The sequence below is a fragment of the Temnothorax longispinosus genome, chromosome 12 (assembly GCF_030848805.1).
Source record: "Temnothorax longispinosus isolate EJ_2023e chromosome 12, Tlon_JGU_v1, whole genome shotgun sequence".
NCBI lineage: Eukaryota > Metazoa > Arthropoda > Insecta > Hymenoptera > Formicidae > Temnothorax > Temnothorax longispinosus.
Window position 1 is genome coordinate 9,050,217 of NC_092369.1, and position 23,386 is coordinate 9,073,602.

The 23,386-nt window shown below is 36.7% G+C and overlaps 1 protein-coding gene across 1 annotated transcript in view; it reads left to right on the top strand.

Annotated features, from left to right (window-relative positions):
* The window catches only part of LOC139822919 (protein amalgam), an 80,628-nt gene that overhangs the window by 43,094 nt on the left and 14,148 nt on the right, over window positions 1-23,386 (top strand). The window contains exons 3-4 of the mRNA XM_071795108.1: window positions 11,028-11,235; window positions 20,836-20,991. Coding sequence (XP_071651209.1) covers window positions 11,028-11,235; window positions 20,836-20,991 — 364 coding nt within the window. The remainder of the gene's footprint in view (window positions 1-11,027; window positions 11,236-20,835; window positions 20,992-23,386) is intronic.

Genomic DNA, 23,386 nt, shown 5'->3' on the forward strand with positions numbered 1-23,386 from the left:
GTTTAAAGAAATTTTAGGAATATAATATATTTTTTTATTTTATTTTTTACAATTCTTCCTCTATCTCTCCTTCTCTCTTTTCTTATCTTTTTGTAATTTAGGACAATTTTTAAATTTTTCCAAAATTTTGCAAAAGTTAGAATAAAATTAGAATTAAATTCAAATTACATTTAAAAGTACACTATTAATGATATTGATCAATGTGCGATAACAATGTACACTTGTAATAATAAGTGAAGGAAAAATATAATTAATATGATGGAATATAAAAACTTTTATCAAGAGAATCATCTCGTCCAAATTAATTTTGTAGCTCGCTGAAATGAGCGAAAATGCGTAACATACAGTTCTTATTTAGAAAAACTCGATTATATTCCATGAAATTAAACCTCGTTTTAATGAATATGAAATAAGTCAACGGCGAATGCACTATAGCTATTAACCACGCTAGCAGTAATTGCCGTCTCCTTGTGAAATTTCGCGCGTCAGGGTCGTGTTCCAACTCGTCTACGCGAGAGACAAATTAAGAGAGAGCCAAATGGTCCACCAGCGGTGCCGCGGTTTTTTTTTGCTCATACACACATCATTAAACTAGAATAGCGCCAAAGGAATGTCGTGTACGGCATGCATTCGTTTGAAAGAAAACATACTGATTTACATATGCGTATATTTCATTAGCTTTCTTGGTCCCCATAAAGTGAAATTCATATGACAGCTTATAATTTGTAAATATTAATTAATTTTTATTACTTATATATTTTTATTTTTAATTTCTGCTATCTATAAAAATATAACTATCCTTAATAATATAAAATTTTTTAGTGCTTGTAATTCTATTAAATATACTATATTTATAAGTATATATACTTTATAATAATATATTAATAGAATATTTTTCAGAAATTCAGACGCAGGATAATATTACCCCTCATATGGCATTATAATCTTTATGAGTTTCGCTTAAGATTAAATCTTCAAGGTAATTTCACATATCACATACTGTATTAACTTTTGTTATGCTATTTTAAAACGGTATTTTACTAAATAAAATAAATAATGTACTCGTCACAATTGACAAATTTTAAATTTACAAAGATGTAGCCAATATGTATAATTGCACTGTACTGTGAATATTGTATTATCGAAAAAAAATGTCTCGTCTGCGCTGTCTCACTTAACTGGAATATTACTTCGCAGAGTTTTTATTTCGACCGCAAAACCCGATCTGGTTCATAATTCTGAGTACAGTCGCCGCACTACAAAGGCGCAAAAAAAAGTGTCAGTTACAACGAAATTCCATTAGCGTCAGTTTTCACCGCTTTTAAGTATTTCCTTTGAATTTCTCTTGTGCTAAACCGCTCGACTGCAGTGCTTGCGCGGCGAGTTTACGTTCAAAGCAAAACGGAATAAGAGCGGATATATTTTTATGTCTATCCGACTTTCCGCTACACGATGCAACCCTCCCGCGCGCGGCGCGCACACGATTACAAATTATTAAACGCTTAACGTTTCGCTATAGAGTCAGGGTCCAGAAGAATGCTCGCGCGCGGACTGGGGCATTAATGCTTTCTTCTGACAAAGACAGAGCGCATGACCGGCAAAGGAATACAAACTCAACGGCCACTTCTTCGGTGGTACGTCATGTGGCTTCCCTTTTCTGGTCAAAAGAGAAAATTAATCTGGACACCACGGACAGATATGTGCACGAATTTCTTAGACTTTTATCCTCGAAATAACTGTCGTTTTATAAGAAAATCCATTTTGTTATATGGCAAAATGTATGAAACAGTAAGTAAATCGAATTTATTCTGTCTTATATTGTATTTATATAATAATATTATTTTGCAAATATAAAATAAAAATAAGAAAGAAAAAGTAGAATAAAAAGTAAAATCAGATTCTGTCTTTAAAAAAATATGTTCTCCAATAACACAATTATGTCTTTATAAATCCTATTTTATTTTTATGTATTCAATGTTGCTTCCTACATATTCAACTTTATTATAACTACACATTTAACTTTATTAACTATATAACTCGCATGCACACACACACACATCGATGGCACGCTGCAAGATAAGCAACGTCGTGTCTGACCTAGACCAAAACTACGATGTTCTCCACTGCGTCAACGTCGAAACTGAAATTGGAAAGCGTTTTACGACGATGGGATCGGCAACATTGGTATGCGGCAAATATCCGGATTGACCGCGCAGTCTTCAGCGTATCAAAGCAATTGACGTTACACGAGCGGTTGCGCCGCGTGAATTACTAAGCGCGATCTCACTAAGGATCGTGCCGCGAGGTTGAATCTCGGTTAGGAATAAGGCAATGGACTGGAACAAGAGAGAGAGGGAAATGGAGAAAGAAAGGGAAGGAAAGGAGAGGAGCGAGTTATAGAGCGACTAAGGTAAAGGGAAGATAGAGCGGAAGGAAGAGAGGAAAAGAGACAGAGAGTCAGAGGCGGAGAACGCGCCTTGACGTTCGACGATTCAATCAACGCAGCACATTGTCAACGTTGGGGGGTTGGAGGACGTCACCCGTCGTCGGATATTCTTAGGGGTCGAGATATGAAAAATGATGTCTGACGGGGAAGGGGACTGGCGAGGGGGAAGAAGACGAGGAAGAACGCGTTCTCTCTCTAGGACGCTTTCTGCCGAGGGATGTTTGACAGATATCTTGGCGCTAGCCCGCGAGCGTGTTGCGGCGCGCCGTGAGTTCGTGTAAAGGGCGCATAAGCAGCGAGCGTATATTAGCTCGATACACCAGTTGGCGAGACAACTGAACGTTACACGATGAAATTGGCTCGCTTTTATTTCGGCCAATCTCTGTTTTGATTTACCAGCGAGAAAGAAGAAAGAAGGTTTTCCTCCCTCCTTTTCGGCGATCTTCGCTGAAATTCTTCGTTTCGTCTCACATCACGTAATAATAATAGAAAATCAAGCCGATAGATGATACACCAAATATTAGATAGGTTCAGTTAAAGTGCTTTTGCAAAGCATTTTATGAGATGTACTAAACAGAGTTACTGTTTTACCTAAAAATTATGTTCTCTTTTTGAATGCCTTTGAGTAACGTTGTTTGGAGAATTTCTTTTTATTTGGAGAACGACTGTATGATTTACATCGTGAACACTCGAGCTTTTGGCAATTTTACATCGTCGATCGAAACTATACAGCCACTCGTATTTTTCTAGTGAAAGGAAAACCTCGCAATCCGTGCGACACGGATAACGTGTGTGCACAGTTTCTTTATGTGTAGAATGTTTTTTGTCCGTCCATGGCTGACCAGTTAGCTTTTAATCGATAAATACGAGCAGATTGTTTTTTTAAATACAAGAGAAATAAAGGACAAAAAACTGACAGCTTTAGATATAGCATGTCCAACAGTATCTGCGATATAATGACATTCTTAATCGTTTTCGCTTTGATAGCACAGGCTATTTTTTAATCGTGTGCCATACGATCCTTTCTTTCTTATAAATGATGCAATCAAATAGACGAGTAGAAAATGTGCTGTCAATGTCGCTTTGCGATAACTTATAACTTATCAGCTTCGGAAGTAACAAGAATACGCCGTAGGCTATTACTGACCTACTTAACTTAACGGCCAACAATATCGGAAGTACGTTTATTTTCGAAGCTGATAAGTTTCGATCGCTTTAGCGTAAAGTAATGCAATCTTCGATGAAAGGATTGTTTATTTTGAATAATGAAGCAGTTTAGAATTTAGTGCAGAACTACAAATTTGTTGCAAACAAGCGGAGGCTTTCGAGTTATAGGAGGATAACTTAAGTACTCAACTTATGATTACTTGGTTCAAGGTATCAAGCACTTTTAATAGATTGCGGTAAGTTAAACTAAATAGCATTCACATAAAACGGAACATATGTATGTATATAAAATCCATTTAAACATAGCAAATTTTAAATATATTTTTTACTTTTTATTTATCTTTAATACATTAATATTTTTTGTATGTATTTACTTTTTTTACTACGAAATTTATCAAACAAATTCAGCTATAAGAAAACTGTCAAAGCTTGTAACATGAAATCATGGATGTTTTATTCATATTTATAAATATTATGCCTAGTGACTCTTCTTCGTTATATACGTTATATGTTATACGCTTGATGTTTAATACAATCTGATTGATACACGCATTTTAATAATTTATTATCATTTTAAAAACATGCGTCCGATTTTTATGTCCTGCTTAATTCTATGAAGGCGCTCAACGATTATATGTGCCATTTATTACACCGATTGTTTTGGTAATCAGCACGGCCGTTGACAGGAGGTGCACATTACAGCTTACACGTAAGTGGGAGGCACTTCTTATTGCACATAACTAGGTTAATGGTAATGCGCTAGACAAATAAGTCGTAGAACGCGGGCTTTAGGAATTACGTGTCTGTCCGTCCACGGGAACACAAACGACCGGGGATAGCGTTATCTGTATTTGACATTCGTTACGATGATTGCCTTTGTAATTAGCGCGTCCGTGGTTGACGAGCGATTACAATTAACAGGGCATTCCTTGTTTAGGCAAAACAGGTTCAATCGGCTCTTGTTGGGCTCATTAATGCGATCGTGTGTTTTGTCAGTGGTTGGTGCGTTTGATGGTAGTTGTAAAACGTCGAACCAAAGAGAGTACGATGGGGGTAGAGTGATAGAGAGGTAGTGAAAGGGAGAAAGAGAGAAAGAGAGTGGGAGCGGAGCACTCCCGGAGGAAAGTGTGGGAGGGTAAGCCGCAGTGAACAATAATTATGCCGATTGTACCACTAGGGGCTAATTATCCGTCTGTACAACTTGCATCGAATTCACCGACTATTTCGTCGCTCTGTCCACGCAAACTTTGATGCTGCGGACAGATGCTTATCTTTGCGTTCTCTGATAACGTGATAGTACCAACTTCTAACCCGATCCCGTATTAGGTAGTCTTCCTGTTGTTCGAACGCTATGGCAACAGATATGTTTAACAATCATGCGCAAAATATATTCTACAAAGGTAAAATACTCTGTGACTTGTTCATGGCGAGTTACGTTTAAAGTCGTTACACCTGGATGAGTTTACTGCGTGCATGTCATAAACATTGTTTCTGAAATAAGAGCAATTTAATGAATGACATTTTAATTAAATTAGTATAATACCTTTTTCCATCAAGCCATATATATTATGCAACAAAACTAAATTTTTTTTATAGCAAAAACTTGATAGTAAGTAGTCTGTCATTATTTTTCAGTTTTCAATTTTAAGTAATTGATTAATAATAGAATTAATATTCCAACTTTTTAAAATTAAATAAAAAATGAAATTTTTTTACGTTAATTTACGTCGTCAAAACTTTATTTGCTAAAATTTATTTTTTAATTGCTTATAGTTTCTGAGCTGTAATATGGGCAATTTGAAAACAATTGTAATTTGATATTATGCACATTTTAATCATTTTTAAATTAAAATATAAGTTATTTTAGGGCAATTCACATACAAGCCATATAATTTTAAATGCAGTTGAATATCAATATTTACATGATATATTTACGGAAAAATAAATTTTTAATTGTAACAGGCGAAACAAATTAAACGCTAATCGAATTTGATTTTCGCGTGAATTCGGTAATTATTAGCGGAAATATTAACGCAATCCTTTTTAACAGAACAAAGCTTATTCAGCGTAATAAAACATACTGAATATAACATCAATAAGCAGGTTTTATGTATTAAAATCTAAAAAGTATATAACACAATTCTGAAATTTATTAAACAACTAGGGCTCAGAAACTAGAAATTAGAATTAGAATAAGAATTTAAGTGTGCAAAAAAACCAACCATTTAATATATTGAAATAATAATGTGTATTATTGGAAATATTAAAATAACATATGTATATACCTGAATTTATTCTTAAATGTAATAAAAGCAGATGCATGTGAGTATTTTTATTAAAACATAGGAAAAAAATTGATACTGTCGCTATGAATTATGCGCGCTTTAACGTGCATATTTTCTTTATCACGTATGTCATATTTTTAAATTTTTCAATGCGTACGTACACAATGATCGAAGTGTGAATGACGTGCGTTAGACGTTTCAACCGCGAGCGCTATGCCGGCGTGATTATTACCATATCACGGCCGTTTAACAGTATAACCGCTCTGCCACGGTTAGACTTTTCCAATATTTACACACCAGAATATTCAACGTTTTTCAGCATGCTGCTAGAAAACTTGAATAACCGATAAAACTTGTTTTGTTGCTGGGATAAGTTTAATATATTTGCCTTTAATAAACGCGAGCACGCGCGCAAGCTGGCCGATTTCCTTTTAATGACGCTTTGTTTTGCGAATTAGCAACACGACATACATTGTCGTGATATCACAAACAGTAAATCACCCTCTCACGTTACGTAGACGATAGTATATCACTTGCTTCAAAAAGGAAGCAAACGAGATTTTTTATTTTATTTGTTTTATGCGTTTTATATTAAAAAAAAAAAATAAAATGCTTTAATTACATTATTCGCAAATAATTGAAATTTGTTTATGGCAGTGCGTGAATAACATCCATAATCCACATTCAAATGTAAATATTTCATTTTAATACGTTGATTATATAATTTAAATTCATTTACCAAATTATTTCTCTCCTGATATTACTATCAATCGACAAAATATTTCGAAGATGCAAATGATGTACAACAAAATCTTCATATCTTATTTAAATTGCAACAAATTTCATTTTAATTGATGTATCAGATGAAAGTAGATATTGCATTATCGTTAATCGATTAGCGCCATTAAATTAGATGAAAGCACAACGCTCGGCTATTAAGCCGTATCGAAAATTTCACGCGATATTCCTTCGAGGTCGTAGTCGAAGCGGCGCGTCGAATACAGTTCCCTCTTCTGGATAAGTTATTATGTCGGAAAATCGCTTGGCCGCGCTCGTATCTTGTTAAAATATTTGAGCACCTTCGAGCTGCACTGGCGGGTAAATACGAATCACTGTCTTTTCGTTTTTCTTCGTAAGCCATCGGTCGTGAGCTACGAGTAATTACGCGCCGCTGTTGTAGGTACGGTACACATTGCGCGTCGGCGCGGCGGGGAGAAAAAAAACACTATTTTTTATTCATATCGCGCACGACGTTGCGCGCGTCTAAAGACTATCTCTTTAGGCGTAACGATATTCAGGCGATGTAATGTATCATATATAAGAGGCGCTCGTATATAACTCGTAATGCAGTTTTAATTTCTCACTGTGTGTCGTATTGCAGGTATATGTGTGTACGTGTGTAGCGTTACGCGCCACACGTTTATGCCGCTACTTCCCATCCACATTTTACCTTTTCTAAACGTTTTACGAACTCTAATCGCAAAAACAATGCCAGCAAGTAAAATTAACTCGTATATATTTGGAAAGTCATAGCGTAATTTTAAATAATGCCCGCGTAAAGCGCGCACGAAACATTTTTGAGATACTATTTGTAGCTTTATGCGCTGTAGGATATTAACGCACGTGGATTTGTGTGTCATATACGTGTGTAATCTAATTATTTAAAAGCACTCGCGGTAACGCGCGCGCGTGCGCGGACACGATTCGCTGTACCATCCAATTAGTCAAATAAATAGAATTACGTCAACTAGTGCTGTCACTGGAAGCGGTACTTGACAATAATTAAGAGTACCGCTAAATCTTGTTAACCCGATATAGGATCCCAAGGAAATCATATAAATAATTATTCTCTCTAAAAATATCGTATATATATCGAGATCTCGCCTTACTTGCCGACGTTGCTTCGATGTATTCATTGCGCAGCGTTCTCCACCGTCGCTTACATCCGGCGACGATTGCACGAGCACACGCGAACGGAAGAGAAATCGAAGGAGAAAGGATGAGCGATCGTCCGAGGGCCACGACACGGTACACCCTCGAGGCGAACTTGCACCGAGTCATTTTTCACCGCGCGAGTCCGAGTCGCGAAAGCGGCCGTGCCTCTCGGGAAGATATTTCGCGAAATTAAAGAACTACTCGCGTATATACCTTCCATACCTTGCCGCAACTAAAAGAGATGAGGCGGAGGGTGGTGTAACGGGTGCATCGAGCGCTTGACAAGGGGAGAGGAAGGGACGGGGAACGCTGAGAAAAGAGTGTTAGTAAAAAAAAGGGTAGGTAGGTAGGTATACACAGGTATCGTCTCGTGCAACCGACTGACGTAAACGAAAATAAAGAGTTGCCGCCGAGTTCTGATTTCCTCTCGCCCGCTTTCAACTGGCGAACCGGTTGGTCATGGCACGTCTAAGGCAGGAAACACAACAGTGGCCGAAACGAAAAAAAAAAACAACAAAAAACAAAAGTAGATACGGAAGTGTTGCCGTCGTTGGCGGTTGTAGCGGTGGGATGGATGCGAGGAAAAGAAGAATAGAAGAACGAGAGAATTCCGCGGCGTTTATTCAGACACGGGCCCGGTGAACGCGCACTGAGACGCGCGCGGCGAGATTACGCTGCGACAGGCGCAATTATATCATTACCGCAGAAACGGATCGTTTGTAAAAGCGAAACCTGCCGTTCCGCGCCGCGTCGCGCCGCTTCCGCGACGCCCGCGCGCCGCTATATACGTGCGTTCGCGGCACTTGCATTTCGGTCATATACACGAGCTTGAGTAATTGCAGCCGACGGCTGCTCACGAGCGGGGTGAAGGAGAACGATGCGCTTCCATTACGCGCGCTCATAGAGCTCGTCATGCGTACGTAATAGGCGCGTATATGCACCGATACCACCAGATACTCTCTCGGAGAGAGAAGGAAAAAGAAAACGGAATGTATATGCATATATGTATATAGGCACTCGCGCGCGCGCCCGCGCCCGCGCTGCACCACGTCTCTTCTATCAACCCCGAGAGCTCTTGCATCCCCCCCCCCCGTCTTGAGCACACAATTTACAACCGTTCTGGCCTCTCTCCCTTCATCGTCCGCGCTTCACCGCTCGCTACACCCCGGCACCTTCTTTTCCCAGGTTTCTTTCTCGATGGACATAACCACCGCTTTTCTACTCTCGTCCTCGTCCTCGAATCGCGCTCTCTGGAAAACGTTCTTCTTTTTACTCGTTTTCGTCATTCTTCGTGACTAGAGCACCTATTACGCCTGTCCGGCACACACGGGACACGTGGCGGATACGCGTTGTACGCGGCACACCTTGCCTACAGGCCGAGTGGATGTAGAAGAGCATATAGAGACGAATGTTGCGTGCTCTAAAACGGCGCCGAGGGTATTACGACTTTGGCGTTAACAATGAATTCTTTTTTTTTCGTTTTTCTCTTTCTGACTCTCTTTTGCTGTATCTCTCTTTTTCTCTTTCTTTCTTTCTTCCCTTCTCTTCCTCTCTCTTTCTCCATCCCCGCTTTCTTTACGTTACGAGCGTAGTTGGTAAGCTTCGAGTACATTGTCGGTAGCACTTGGGCGATGAGACGCGTTGACAGCTTCCGCAATGAGGACGGGAAAGACGATGGTTGAGGCGATGATGGTCGGGGACAGGGAAGGAGGGATGTGGCGTACGGAAAGCGGAAGACTTGCAACGGACATCCATAAGTAAAACCGTGTACGACAGTACGACATCATTCTAGAGAGATCATTGTTTCTCTCTTTTTTTTTCTACAAAGAATAAGTACGAAGAATAAGAATACTGTTTATTTTTTTAACGAGATATCCTGGCTAGGTCGCGATGCGATCTGCAAAGCCATAGATGTGTTTCATGGTGCTGTATTTCGCGAATATTGGATCAGATAAAAGAATTGTGTGTGCTTTTGTCGGAAAATGCAAGAGACAGGTAAAGCGGTAACTAGGTCGCACACATTATTATTCCCGTTGATTTGGTTTCTCAACATAATAGCTAGCTTGACATTTGTAACTTTGACGTATTCTTGAATATTAGGCGAGAAATTTAACACATTGTTTCAATTATAAAACCCAAATTTGGAAATATATGACTATAGTTCTGTTTGAAATGCTCAGACATTCTCTTATTATTGCTTAATATTGAAGTTTGAGTTATATTTTTATAAAATAATATTGTAGAAATGTGAAAACTATCACAGTTATAAAACCATGACTGATATAAAATTATAGTAAAAATATATTTTGTGTTATCTTTTTTTAACAATCGCTAATTACTGCGTTTAACAAAATTAATTGAAGATTTTTCTCCAAACGCAATTTTCTTTTCTTGTCGGACAAAATTTGTAATGTAAATCTGTTTTACAACGATATGATAAAATATTAACTCTGCTAACGCAGCTTGCAACAGGCTAAAGTACCTACCTAGCGCGCGAAGCGTCTGTTATCACTCTGAATATGATAGTGCAGCGGGAAAGCTGGATATGGAATGTGCATCTCGACAATTTAATTTCGCCTATATGCTGAAGTGCGTGTCTCAAAATGCTTAGCAAATGTATATGATTATTTTTTTTCCAATCGAAGAAGTCGCGTCGTTAAATTTTAACCGACACTTTCTTATTTCAATATTATTTCTGTAATTAATTCCAGATAGGAATTAACAAAGCGTAATTCGAAATATCGATATTAATTAAGGTTATTATATTAAAAACGTGGAAGATGTATTTTGAGAATAAAAATATATCTATAGACATTTAAAAATAATTTCAAAAATATTGGTGTACGCATCGCTGGTAGAAGCCAATTAAAATGGAAACTCTATTATTGTAAAATAACATTCCTACTTTTGTATTTTTTTTTTCGATATTTTCCTTGTTTCATCTTTAGCAATCATTCGTCTGTCAACACGAATTAATTTATCTACTACATGTATATAATACATAACTTCCATTACGTAGCATTTTTAACATGGACTATAATTAAATTGAAATTCTCTCTCTGATGTGTTATACATTTCCAAAAAATTCGATATATAAACAAGGCATTTGGACCGGCATAACGCGTACGGCGCTGTTTGCGAAATTTTATTTAAATGGATTATTTACTTGACCCATTATGTGATTTGTGTTGCAGGTAGCGTGGCTACGAGTCGATACGCAGACGATTCTGACGATAGCAGGTCACGTTATCACGAAGAATCATCGGATCTCTGTGACACATATTGGCCATCGTTTGTGGTCTTTGCACATAAAAGACACGCGCAAGACCGACAGCGGTTGGTACATGTGCCAGGTTAATACTGACCCGATGTCCAGCATCACTGGATTTCTCGAAGTCGTTGGTAAAGATCAAAATCTGATTCTCCTAATTCTAATTCTCGTTAAATTGCTTCTATTTACCCTATTATGTTTACATTTGAAAAATAAGCGTTACATCTATTAATTTAAGCAGAGGAATAATTAATATTATGAGCAACAAATAATAAACACAATGTATAAAATTTGCATAACGCAATACAAAGAGAAGCAATAGATTTTTAAATGTCTTAAATATATTTAGTATTATGTTATGTATTATAAATAGGTACTGTGTAAATGTTGCTATAAAATATCTAAACAATTTATTTTTAATCAATTTATCGATAAATACAAAAGCGTATCTTCTTTTAAGGGCTGGTTGTTCCAGCCTGTTGGTAAACTACCTAATAGTTAAATCATATGTACGTCATTGTTTATCCTTTACATTGGACAAAGATAGACATCTGATTTAACTATCAGGTAACTTACCAATAGGTTGGAACAACCGGCCCTAAATCAGATAAAATAACATACTGATTAAAAAATTAATAACTATTTAAATAATATTATACACGAGGAGATATTACTGAATCAGTTATTAATAAAGTATTATAGAAAAAAAAGAGAGCAAGAGTGAGAAAAGAAAGAGATTTTCTGTAAAAAAAAAAACATATATAATGCTTATCAGAGCAGACATATAAATTTTCTGCGTGCGCAAAAATTACATAAATTAAATTGAATTACATAACATTAATTTTTATTTGCATCGCCAAACCCAAACATTTTATTGTCACATTAAACAAATGACAAATCATAATTATTGCAAGTTTTGTTGAGCAGAACATTTCCATATCCGTCGCCGAGAATATCGTGTGTCACATACACTGAATGAATATCATACCACGCGCAACTTTATTATGGCCTGTTCGAAAAATTACAAATAATTTCCACTCTACACTCAATATAGATTAACATGTCACCCCTGACACATCCATCGTATCTCATTGCAGCTCGTGCAATCTCAGTGATGAGTGGCAATGAGATGCGAGGCTTTTTGAATGTACGAACTTTGCACAGTATATTTTACCTCAGTTTATTTTACCTGATAAAATTTTATTGCTAAAATTTTGATCACTTATTTGTAATTATTTAAACGCATTATTCTGATGCATGTGTGTGAAAAAGCATTATTCAAGTTTTTATTTACTTTTTATTTATATTTGAAAATATTTTTGAAATTGTAATTTTTATTATTAATTTTATAAATTGATTACAAAAAAATATCGGTGTAAAAGATTGAGTGTTAATTAAAGAAGATGCGATCTCAAATTAGTTTTGAAATACATATATTAACTTTTTTATTTTATAATGAGGAGTATCTGTTTTTATGTAATTATAAGAATGCATAGTTTAAAATGACTTATTATAACAATTACACTTGTCGCATTTACATTTGCATAATCAACGTTTGATACATTTTCCATTATCTAATAATGGTATAAATATGTGAAAATATCTTTTAAATAATCATTAACACTTCCCGTGTATGTGTATATGTATAAAAATTAAAATAAGACTGCCATATATATTGCGTATACATAATTAAAAACCGGCATTAAACTTATTACGAGCAATTTCCAGTTTTCATAACGCCTAAGAGGCGGAAAATTGAGTGGGGAATGAGAATCTCGGAATGATTTAAGGACCGTTGCCGACAAATATTTGCGAGCAAATCGTACGTTCGAGATTGCTCGTGAATTTGTAACCCGCGCCATCCAGAAAGTCCGGGATCCTTGACTAGTCCTTGCGAAACTCGACTAAGCACAAGCGGATTCAGCGTTTTCCATGTATACGTAACTCGCGATTGTCCCGCGGAACACGTCCTTTGCTGGCAGGGCGCATCCTTCTTCCCGTGACTATGCATCAACTGATCCTTCCTCGAAACTTTCTTGGCACTTGGTACCACCGTCCCTGTTACCGCCAACTTGTCAAACTTCGCCAACTACGGTCGTCTTAGCGGACACCCTAGTACCTCTAGAGAAAGCCGTGATTGCTACTACAAGACACCGATATTCAATTCTTGATTATTTTTGTTTCGCGGCTTTCCGGGGAACAACATAATACTTAATGTCATAAACATAAATTAATCGATCATCATTTTAATTAACCAATTTTCCACGGAAATGCATTATCTTTTCTCAATTATTTTGCAAAAAGAACGTCGAAATTACGACTTAGCAATTAAATTAATATGAATATTTTAATTACATTATTCTTATAGCAATTTCTTATTTTTACTTACATAATAATTGTACTATTTTTTTCAAGAAAAAAATTTTTCTTTTTAATAAAATATTAATTAATCATTGAATAATCGCTAAATAAAAAAAAATGTTTGCTAATAAAATAGCGAAATTATTATTGTTTTATTTAATACGTTAAGATTTTTGTGTGAAATAATTGCACTTTTAAAGCTTCCAAAATTTTTTCATCCTTTCGCTTAATAGTTGGCTCTTTATTTTTATTAGATCGGATACTCGGGGCTTATCTTATTTTTGTTAAATTAATGAAAGTATCTTTTCCACCCTGCTATTAATTATCGGTTAACTTGACGAAGGTCTGACACAATTCTTGACTTTTAGAGATCATTGGTCGGCTCTATCGCTCTCTGGCGCAATAGCATTCGAGAGATGAATATCGGACTGCCGGAAATTACCAAATAAATGCTGGCATTCTATACTCTTGCGGAAAGCTAATGCATCTCCATAAATACCTCAGCTGAGCTTACTGATTTATATCTCTTAACAAGCTCGCAGATAGTATCCCATTGATACATTGCAAAGCTCACGTTAAGTAAGACGAGCGAACATTCATGAACGGATGTACAGCTAAGTACTCATTTTAAAGAGAAATCTTTTAATTCGTCTAGATAAATAAAAATTCTTGTATTAAAAAATTAATGTTTTTTTTTGATAGATGTTACTAAAATCAATTTTAATATCGATCACAGTTTATCTCGGACATCTCCCTATTATACACACGGAAAGAACGGTTTTGCTAAAGTATAATCTAAAAATTTAGCTAGATACAGATCTGTAAATAATTTTGTTGTGCACCATCAAAATAATTATAGTAGGTTGCTGAAGTATGATAATAATGGTGTAAAAAGTTTTGACATTTTAGTATTCCGTTTGAGTGTTGTACATAATTATTTTGATGGTGCAATAAAATTATGTTCAGATCTGTATCTAGCTAAATTTTTAGATACTTTAACAAAACCGTTCTCTCTATGTGTACGTATCCACGTTTGATATTTTTGTGTACTAGTAAATATAAAACAACATTGTATTTAAATAAAGATTTGATGGTTTAAAATAGTTTTGAATAATAAAAATATTTTATTTAAAAGATTAATTTAAGCTATAGTGGACAATATTTAAACAATTATACTTTTTCTTTATATAGATGCACTATTTTATATAGATGCTGTATTTTATAAAGATGTATCGATTGCGGTTTATCTTGATTGTTCTTCTACACACATAAATACACATACGCGCGCGTTTGATATTTTTCTAGGAATAAAAATTTTAAACAACGTTGCGCGTTGAACTTTGCTGTGAAATTTGGAATAACGTTTTGTTGGACGAGAAAGCAGCTGAAGAGATTAAAGATTTCACACCTCAGCGAGCTCTTTCGGGTGGCTTGCCAAGATAGAGACGCCTCCCCGCGCAACCCGTCTCGCCCCTTCGCGATCGGCCGGATTTGTGGCGGCGGGATGCAAATGTATGTAAAGTACGTACCCCCGTGCCGAAACCTTCGAGGGCGATTGTACTCTTGGCGGGCTATTAGACACCTTCCCGGCAACTCGTGCTCCTCGTTCTAATAACCGGTCGGCCTCCTCACGCCGCGCCGCAAACCGCCCACCCGCCGTGTCGTAGAACCCCGTATAAGCGTATAGTTTAACTTCACCGCAACCCCTCGTTAAGATTCTTCTTTATCGGCCTGTCCTATCGTCGACTATATTGCCAAGACTAGGAGAGAAAAGAAAGGAGTCGACTATTTTGCTTTATCTCGCTTTATCGGATGACATGCGGACATTGCATTTCTCGGTAGTTTGCATCGCTCGAGCAGGAAGGAATGAAAAAAATGGCACAAATGACGCAAAATTATTGTGATACAAGCGAGTTTTAGAGAACGTAATTACGATGTATTAATTAATTTTGCATCTTTTGTGTTTATTAATTTGTGAAACTATGCCTTTGACATAGTTTTGAAGCATGCTTTGTAGTGATTGGAATATAATAGTGAATTATTGGCTCTCGTCTAATAATAAATAATCGTTGCTGTTTTGGTCCGACGTAAAATAAATGTGCGAGAAGAAAAGCCAATTGTTTATCCTTTTCTTGCATTATCCAGCCGTCAATCGTGATTTATTCTAATTTGCATTTAGGAAAGGATAAAGTGAAAACAAAAAAATTATATTTGCCTGCGTTTATTACGGTTTCTATTATGTATTCTTGAAACTCTTACAACTACGTTATTTGCTGAAACCGCGATATTGCTTCTTTGATGATGTGTGAGTGAGAAAAGTTTGTTATAATTATGCAAAAATTGTTTTCGATAAATAACTATGAGCGGGAAGTAAAAACTCGTAAAATTTATAAGAAAAAGTAGCTCTACTCTATAACAGTAATAACCATAATTCTCTCTATACGCGCACAAGCATGCAAATTGTAGTAAATATTGCTTCGTTTGTACACTTTTACGGTAATCAGCTTTGGGTAATCAAACTTGTTGAGAGAGTTCAATTTCCGAGCTTTTTTAAAAATATATAAAAATAGCGAAATGCTGAAATATGGAAATAGCAAATATTGCATATAGATTCGTTGCGCCGTTCAAAATATTGACTTGCAGAAATTTTATTATTCGGTTTGTTTTTTTTTTATTTTGCGCGAATTCGATTATTGAATGCGTATTGCAGTTGGCATGCGGGTCTTCGCTATATATAGCAATGATATTTTTCTTATTATATTAATCGCAAACTCTCTTTCAAATTTATAATAGTTTGCGAATATTAATATGTCATACGTCGTAACCCCTCCTTTGCTTCTTCGATGTACGTAGGATGCATATGCATATACAAACCTAAAGCTCGAGCTTATCGTAACCAACCCTCATTAAATTTCCCGATGTTTATCATAATTAAATTACTGGCTTGGTCAACTTGCTTTGGTGTGATGTTACATGTTCCCCAACTTACGTGATCAATTGGTTGATTGTTCATTTTCCCCAATGTGAGCATACGCGATTGCGTAAGCGTAAACCATTCGTGAGTGCAACACAAATATAACTATTTCATTCGTATCAGAAGAATGATTGAATTGAAATAGAAATGAAGTAGAAATTGCATATAATAGTCAACTTTATTTTATATAGTAAATAAAATCTACTCTTTCTCATTTCCAAATTTAAATAATATGTATGAATCGAAAAAATTTCTTTATGTACGATTTCTAAATAAGTATTAAAATTGTCAGGATGGATTCTTCACAGTGTGGAATTAATTCCACTCTATGACTTACGCGACCTGTATATTTTTATAATATATTTTTCTAAATAAATCATTATAATTTACAAGAAAGATTTTTCGAACTTTGCGTAAAATATTGTACAGAAAAGATATCGATTGTGCTATTACGTAGTGCTATTACGTAGTGTTGAGACGATCGCGATAGAAAGAGAAGATTTAATATCGCATTACTCGAAATTATCTCAGATGGCAAAGGGTTGATAGTTTTTGCCGCACCTTTGCGTAACTCGACTATCGAAGATCGGCTCGTATGCATCAATTTAGTATCACGTTGGTTTAAACGTCGGCTCGCTCTCCGACCGATCGAACTTTTCAAACGTTATCGGAACGTCGCAAAATATAGCGGCCATTCAAAAAGACACTCGAAGATATCGGCGGTATGAAACGCGGTTGTGTGTACAGTCCACGCGAATAAAACGCGATCCGTAAAAGCAAACAAAAACAACGCGGGCGCGCGTCGGTCCGCGGGCACGCGTGAAATAATAAATTCGACCCAATTGTTTTCCCGTATCAATAAATATACTATCTGCGGATACGGTGCTTTTTTTCGCCCCGTTTGCGCTCGATGCAGTCGGGGCAAAGCGCGAAATGAATTGCGCACCGGACCCGGTGATATCTCTGTGACCTGTGACGGCGCGGGCGTACCGATGCCGGCGTGGAATTGCTTTTTGCTCGATGGCCGATGCCCGCTTAATTCTTTGGAAGAATTCGCTGCCGTACGGTTGCCCTCAGTATTTGACTGCTCTGCCGTGATCCTACTGTGTCGTCAGAGAACATCCTCATTTCAACCTCTTCTTTGTTGGACGGCACAAACATTATTGTAAAAATACTTTGCACCGCAGACGATAACCTAACTATACAATCTTGCACATTGCCGATCTTTCTTTTATACTTTGAAATCGAAAATTATTGAATATTTTAAAATATAAAATTAATTTGATGAACTGAAACGTATATCAAAATATATATTGTCCTTAAAAATGATGGGACATTATTCTGATTCACGTAATTGTCAAGAAAACAACTGCTGTAGTTAGATAGTTAATTACAGGCTCATTTATCGTAATTCAAAAAGATTTATTTATCGATTTTATCAATTATCAAAATTATAGTAAAGAAAAGCTTTGTATTCCTAAATGTGCTTCTCGGATTTGCACTGTTATGCAATCGCAGCTCTCAGTCCATCCTCGTCGTCTCGTTAGCACACGAAAGCACCATTCGCGCCGGTAGCTTTTTCGCATCCGCGAAAACTTCGTCCTGAAACCTCTTTGCCTTCCGAACACGTCTTTCGTAACTCACCAGGGGGACGCGACGTCGGTCTCTGAGAGAGGACTATTCACGAAGGTAGCCTTTTTCGTGACCGGGAAAGAACTTAGTCCGCGTAAGCCGTGGGAAACCAGCCGTCTTTCCGGTGTACAAGCTGCATGTGCGCCAGCCATATTCGGCTCTATTCCGTTTCGAAAGCAACTCGATAACGAAATTCTTCGCATTGTTGCCGCAAATAATGTATCGCGTCGATGGTCTCGCTCCATCCCGACACGCGCAGTAAAGATTATTTTCGCGAAGAGTATGCGGGTCGATTATCGTGAAATGCTGGCGATATCTCGTAATAAACGTTGTTCTATACCCTACACTATTGAAAAGGCTGGTTCGGTGTGCACGCGCGAATAATCTTTGTGTTGGTGACGCCAGCGTAAAAATTTTCGCAAGCTGTCAATCTACCTGAATAGGTCAGTGTAAAACAGATATGTTGATATAGAAGAATATAAAGGACTTCTTAGGATTTTTGAAATTTTTTATAGTTTATATAGTATATGATGATAAAACAAAAGTTATCAAACATACATTTTATTTACATTTATATAAATTTAAATTTAAAAAATCTTATTGCCAGTAACATCTTTAATTCATCTTGTTAGATAAATTAAAAACGACTAAAAGTTGCGCGTCCTAGTTTAAATAAATCGAGAAACTAAATAAACCAAGAAAAGTACATTTTTTGTTAAACTAAATTCAGTTTGTGCGATAACTGAACAAAAGACAATTTTATTAATTGCCTTTTATGTCAAGTAAATTTCAAGATTGAAGATAATTGTAGAATTTATATGCTTAAGAGACTTGAGATAATTAATATGCATTACTATAGATTGTAGATTTTACATTTACATGATTTACACTATAAAATTTTATTACGAAAAGACAGGACAAATTTCTAACTATTTTAATTAAAAGTTTGCTTTTAATTTATAATGATCTTCTATTCTTAAATACTAGATGTATAATTCTGACAATTATATCTCTTCAATAATAACATCCTTTTCTAAAAGAGAGGAAGAGAAAATGTATGAGGAGATATATACTTAAATCATTGAATAAAAATTCAATTAATTATTCAAATCAATGCAATCCGAGAATACAGCTTTCGCGTTACTAATTGTGTGATACGATAATCTCCACAGCAGATTAAGATATAATTAAAATTACATCCTTTCACGAAGCTCTCTTTGCTAAAGCGCACATTTTGAATACGATAATACAATGCTTCTATATTTCAACTCGTTTGATGCATTGGTTCCAAGACAGATGGATAAATAACGTTCGTTCAATCGTTTTACAAATATAAAACGTCCAACCGCAAAAGGAATGAGATTCCTACAAATTTTTGTCCTTATCGAGGTGAGCAGTTTCCCTCTGAAATATTTTGCCGCATCAAAGAAAGAGAGAAAATTTCACGGCCCCGTCAGCTGTTTTATTTTTCAAATATATATTTTTCTACGTTTTATATCATCGTACGTATTTTAAAACAACATTTCAGTATAAAGTGATCAAATATATTAAATTCAAATTGTTTGAAATAAACAAGATCGACATAAAAATCTTGGTAATGCAAGCAATGAGATAAAAGATAGATTGGATTAGCATTTAGTTTTGGTATTTTAGTTGATTTATTTACTCAGATTAGAAGGATAGACGGTGACTCTAAACTATGTCTAGTGTATCGCCTAAGCACAAAACAATCCGCCATGCCGCCACATGCAACTGTCATTTACTAAACTCGGATAAAGCGAGGTGATGGATTTACTTTGCATGATATATTGATTGCTTACGCAGTTCCTTTCGAGTAATCCACTTGCACCGTTCTCTTAGTCAGTTCAGATCCTCTTTGTATTATTCGCGTGCATTAATTTATAGAACTGATAAATTGTATAACTTCTATACATTTCGTAAAATTTATAGAGGCAACATGTACATATAGCTGATTTATGTAAATGTGTGAAACACATGTGTGCGTAAATGAAAAAAAATCGTGCTTTAGAGCGTGCATAGCCTTTTGAGTTATGTTATATAAATAATTACATAAAGTTATTCCGTATGGTAATCTAGCTCATGACAATTTTACATCTGCTTGGCAGGTAAACTTTATAAAAATTTCATCTAGCAGCTTGCGATCTCGCGTTCGAAGGCGTATATGTGCCGTAAAAAAAAACAGATTCGTTCTAATCCCACGCGCCGTTGTACAACACCCCCGTCAAGCTTCCGGCTGTGATCTACGACAAAAGCAACGTGGGTTACGAACCGTTAAAAATCACGCACCGTAACGCGCCGAAGATCGCCTTAGCAAAAAAAAAAAAGCAGAAAGAAATCACTCCTTCAATGGAACAAAAAATATCTCCCGTATACGGAAAAGCGGAAACGGGGGGTGAACGCGAACCGGACGTGGTTTGGGACGCTGCGAAAATTTGAGCGAGATCGGCGGGGCGAATCGAGAATTTTACGAGCGAATCCACCATCCGCGAACGAATGGGGCGCGAACCCCAGGATGCATGTCGCGCGTGCTCTCCCCGCGGTATATGTGCGGTGTGTGCACGCGGGATGTTGCACGACGGGCGGCGGTGGCGGAGCATGATCGGCCGCGTCGCGAGATAACCATCTATCTGGTCCGCGCGAATGGTCATCGCGCATAGTCGCCCACCGTTGATACGCGCGCGTGCTCGCGCGTTCACGCAAGCCTCTCTGGAACGTTCTCGTCGCAATGTGGTCATTGTTTCAGTGCCGCCGGATATCCTGGACTATCCCACCAGCACGGACATGGTGGTGCGGGAGGGTAGCAACGTGACACTACGGTGCGCGGCGACAGGAACACCAGAGCCAACGGTCACGTGGCGTCGCGAAGCGGGCGGCACGATCAGCTTGTCGAACTGGCAGGGTACGTATCTTCGTATTGCTACTACTACTACTACTACTACTATATTCCTACCACTACTACTACTACTACTATAATATTATCACGCTATGCAGCGCTTCGTTGGGCGCCGATTGTCGCGTATTCCATCGCGCAACGAATGCCGGTCGCTACTCCAGATAGAGTCGCGTTTCTCTCACCCGATCTCCACACCTCCTTTCAACCCCCCTCGCCGTCGTTGTCTCGCGTTGTTTCGCGTATATTGAACGTAACCCGCCGCTCGTAGAACAGCTACGAGGCTTTTTCCCTCGCTCTCGCTCTAAAACAGAGTGACAGAAAGCTCGCCGTCTCGTTTCGCGCTGATTGAGCGAGACGTTTATTGTGCGCTCGGATCGTATCATTGAATGAGTTTTGATGGACGGCGACTGAACCGATACAGATGCGCCTTTTGTTGAATTCATTGTAAATTGAACACGTTTGATAATCGGATGAAAGGTCGCAAATGAAGCAAAAACAAAGCAAATTTCCTTCTTGAAACTCTAATGTACTATCTACTATCAAGTGCATGGATTCGATTCGGTTAAAGAACAAATTTTTCTTGTTTTTTTGTAACTCTATTTGTTTAATATACATTTTTATTTTTTATTATAAAACTTTTGCTTTTTAATTGATTTTATTCTTTTATTGACGATACAATACTTTCAACAGTAATTTTTACTTCCTTACTGTCTTACCGCTTGCGACAGTCTCTCGCAATTGACGAGAAAATTTAACGATTCGTTACACAAAATGGTTTCTTTCCTGATGTTATTATCAGTAAAGTGCCGTCGGCGTAATGTCCATCGAAATAAAATTGCTGTGAATTTATAATATAAACTCATTTACTTAACCCATTCGGTGAGAGAAATTAATTTTGTTTACAATTCCGAACAAATTTCTGTCTTATGCCGTCTTGAATAAAGTCTAGCAGGAACTAGTAATCAACATGTAATTTAATTTCTTAATTGTTGTAGAAGGAATGTTATACAAGTGTTCGCGAGAATATTTTAACGAGAACTTTCTATTAATACGTGATAATTCTTCGACGAAGATAGAGTTTGATTACTAATATTTGAAGAAATTATTATTACTAATAAGATAGATTCTACTTTTATTATTACAAGCATAGGCGAGTACATTTATAATTATTTTTATATTTTTTTTCTAATTTATATGCGCTGAACGGTTTTCCTGTACTTTCGACACATGTAACGCATTCAAAAAGATTTCAATTGATTATTTAATTTTGTATAAAATTAAAGTGAAAGACGTTATGGTAATATCCCGTAATTTAAATGAAATGTTTTTATTCTATAGAATCATATTTCGCCAAGATTCGCCGTTCTCACAATCCAATCACTCACGTGCTGTTGGCTGTCGGCTTCATTCAATCGCATCCTCGTTTTACTCGTCGCTCGCATCAGGATTGTTTAGATCTTTTGCTGACTAATTACGCAAGCAAGTGTCGGGGACATTCTCAATTGTACATCAGACAGATAGCTAAAGTGTTAGTCTCTTCCTCTTATACCTACGTTATACGGCTTTAGGATCTTTCCTTCTTCTACAGGTTCGTCCCTTTCCCTTTCACCCTATTTCTGTTTGTCTAGTCCGTACTGAGTGCTTCAGAAAGACCAATGAGCCAATGTACAACACACTCGTAATGTATTTTCGTTCTTTCGTGCGAGATTATGTGCTCAGGGTCAGAAATGTGAAGAAATGAGAGGACATCTCGCTGTGATAAAATATCGATTGATGGGACCGACTTCCGATGATTTATTCACTGGACGAAACTTTCATCTTTCGGCGTCGATTTTAGGGAATTACTTTAAGTATTTGTCGCATTTCGCTGTTCCCCTATTCGTCCCTTCGTCTCTCGTCGGTCTTGCGGAAAGATTCAGTCGCGATTCCATTAGACGATAAGTACCGGAAAATAGAGTATTCGGCCGCGCGCTATCGCTCTTACGATTTTTGCAATCGAGATCCGCGCACTCCGTTTGACTTCCGATAATAGCATGGGTAAAGTATTTTGCGTTCTTTTATTTTTGTATGATAATTCATACTGAGAGATATTGCTTTTTGCAGATGGTAAAAGTTTGAAGTATGAATTTACTTAAAAAATCTCAACAAGGGCATGAGTTGAAAACACTTTTTAAGCTGTCGTTGAAATGTGCAGACAAGAGTTACGCACAAGTTTCGCACTATATATATAAATATACTAAATAAAATCAGTCAATACTAAAAATGGATCGAGCGAATCGAATAATTTATAGTCAATTATCAAATAGAATAATTTATACTCTTAAATAAATATGATAATTGATAATAAACTAATGATTTTTATAAACTTATTAAAGAACGACAAATATATTTTACACGCATA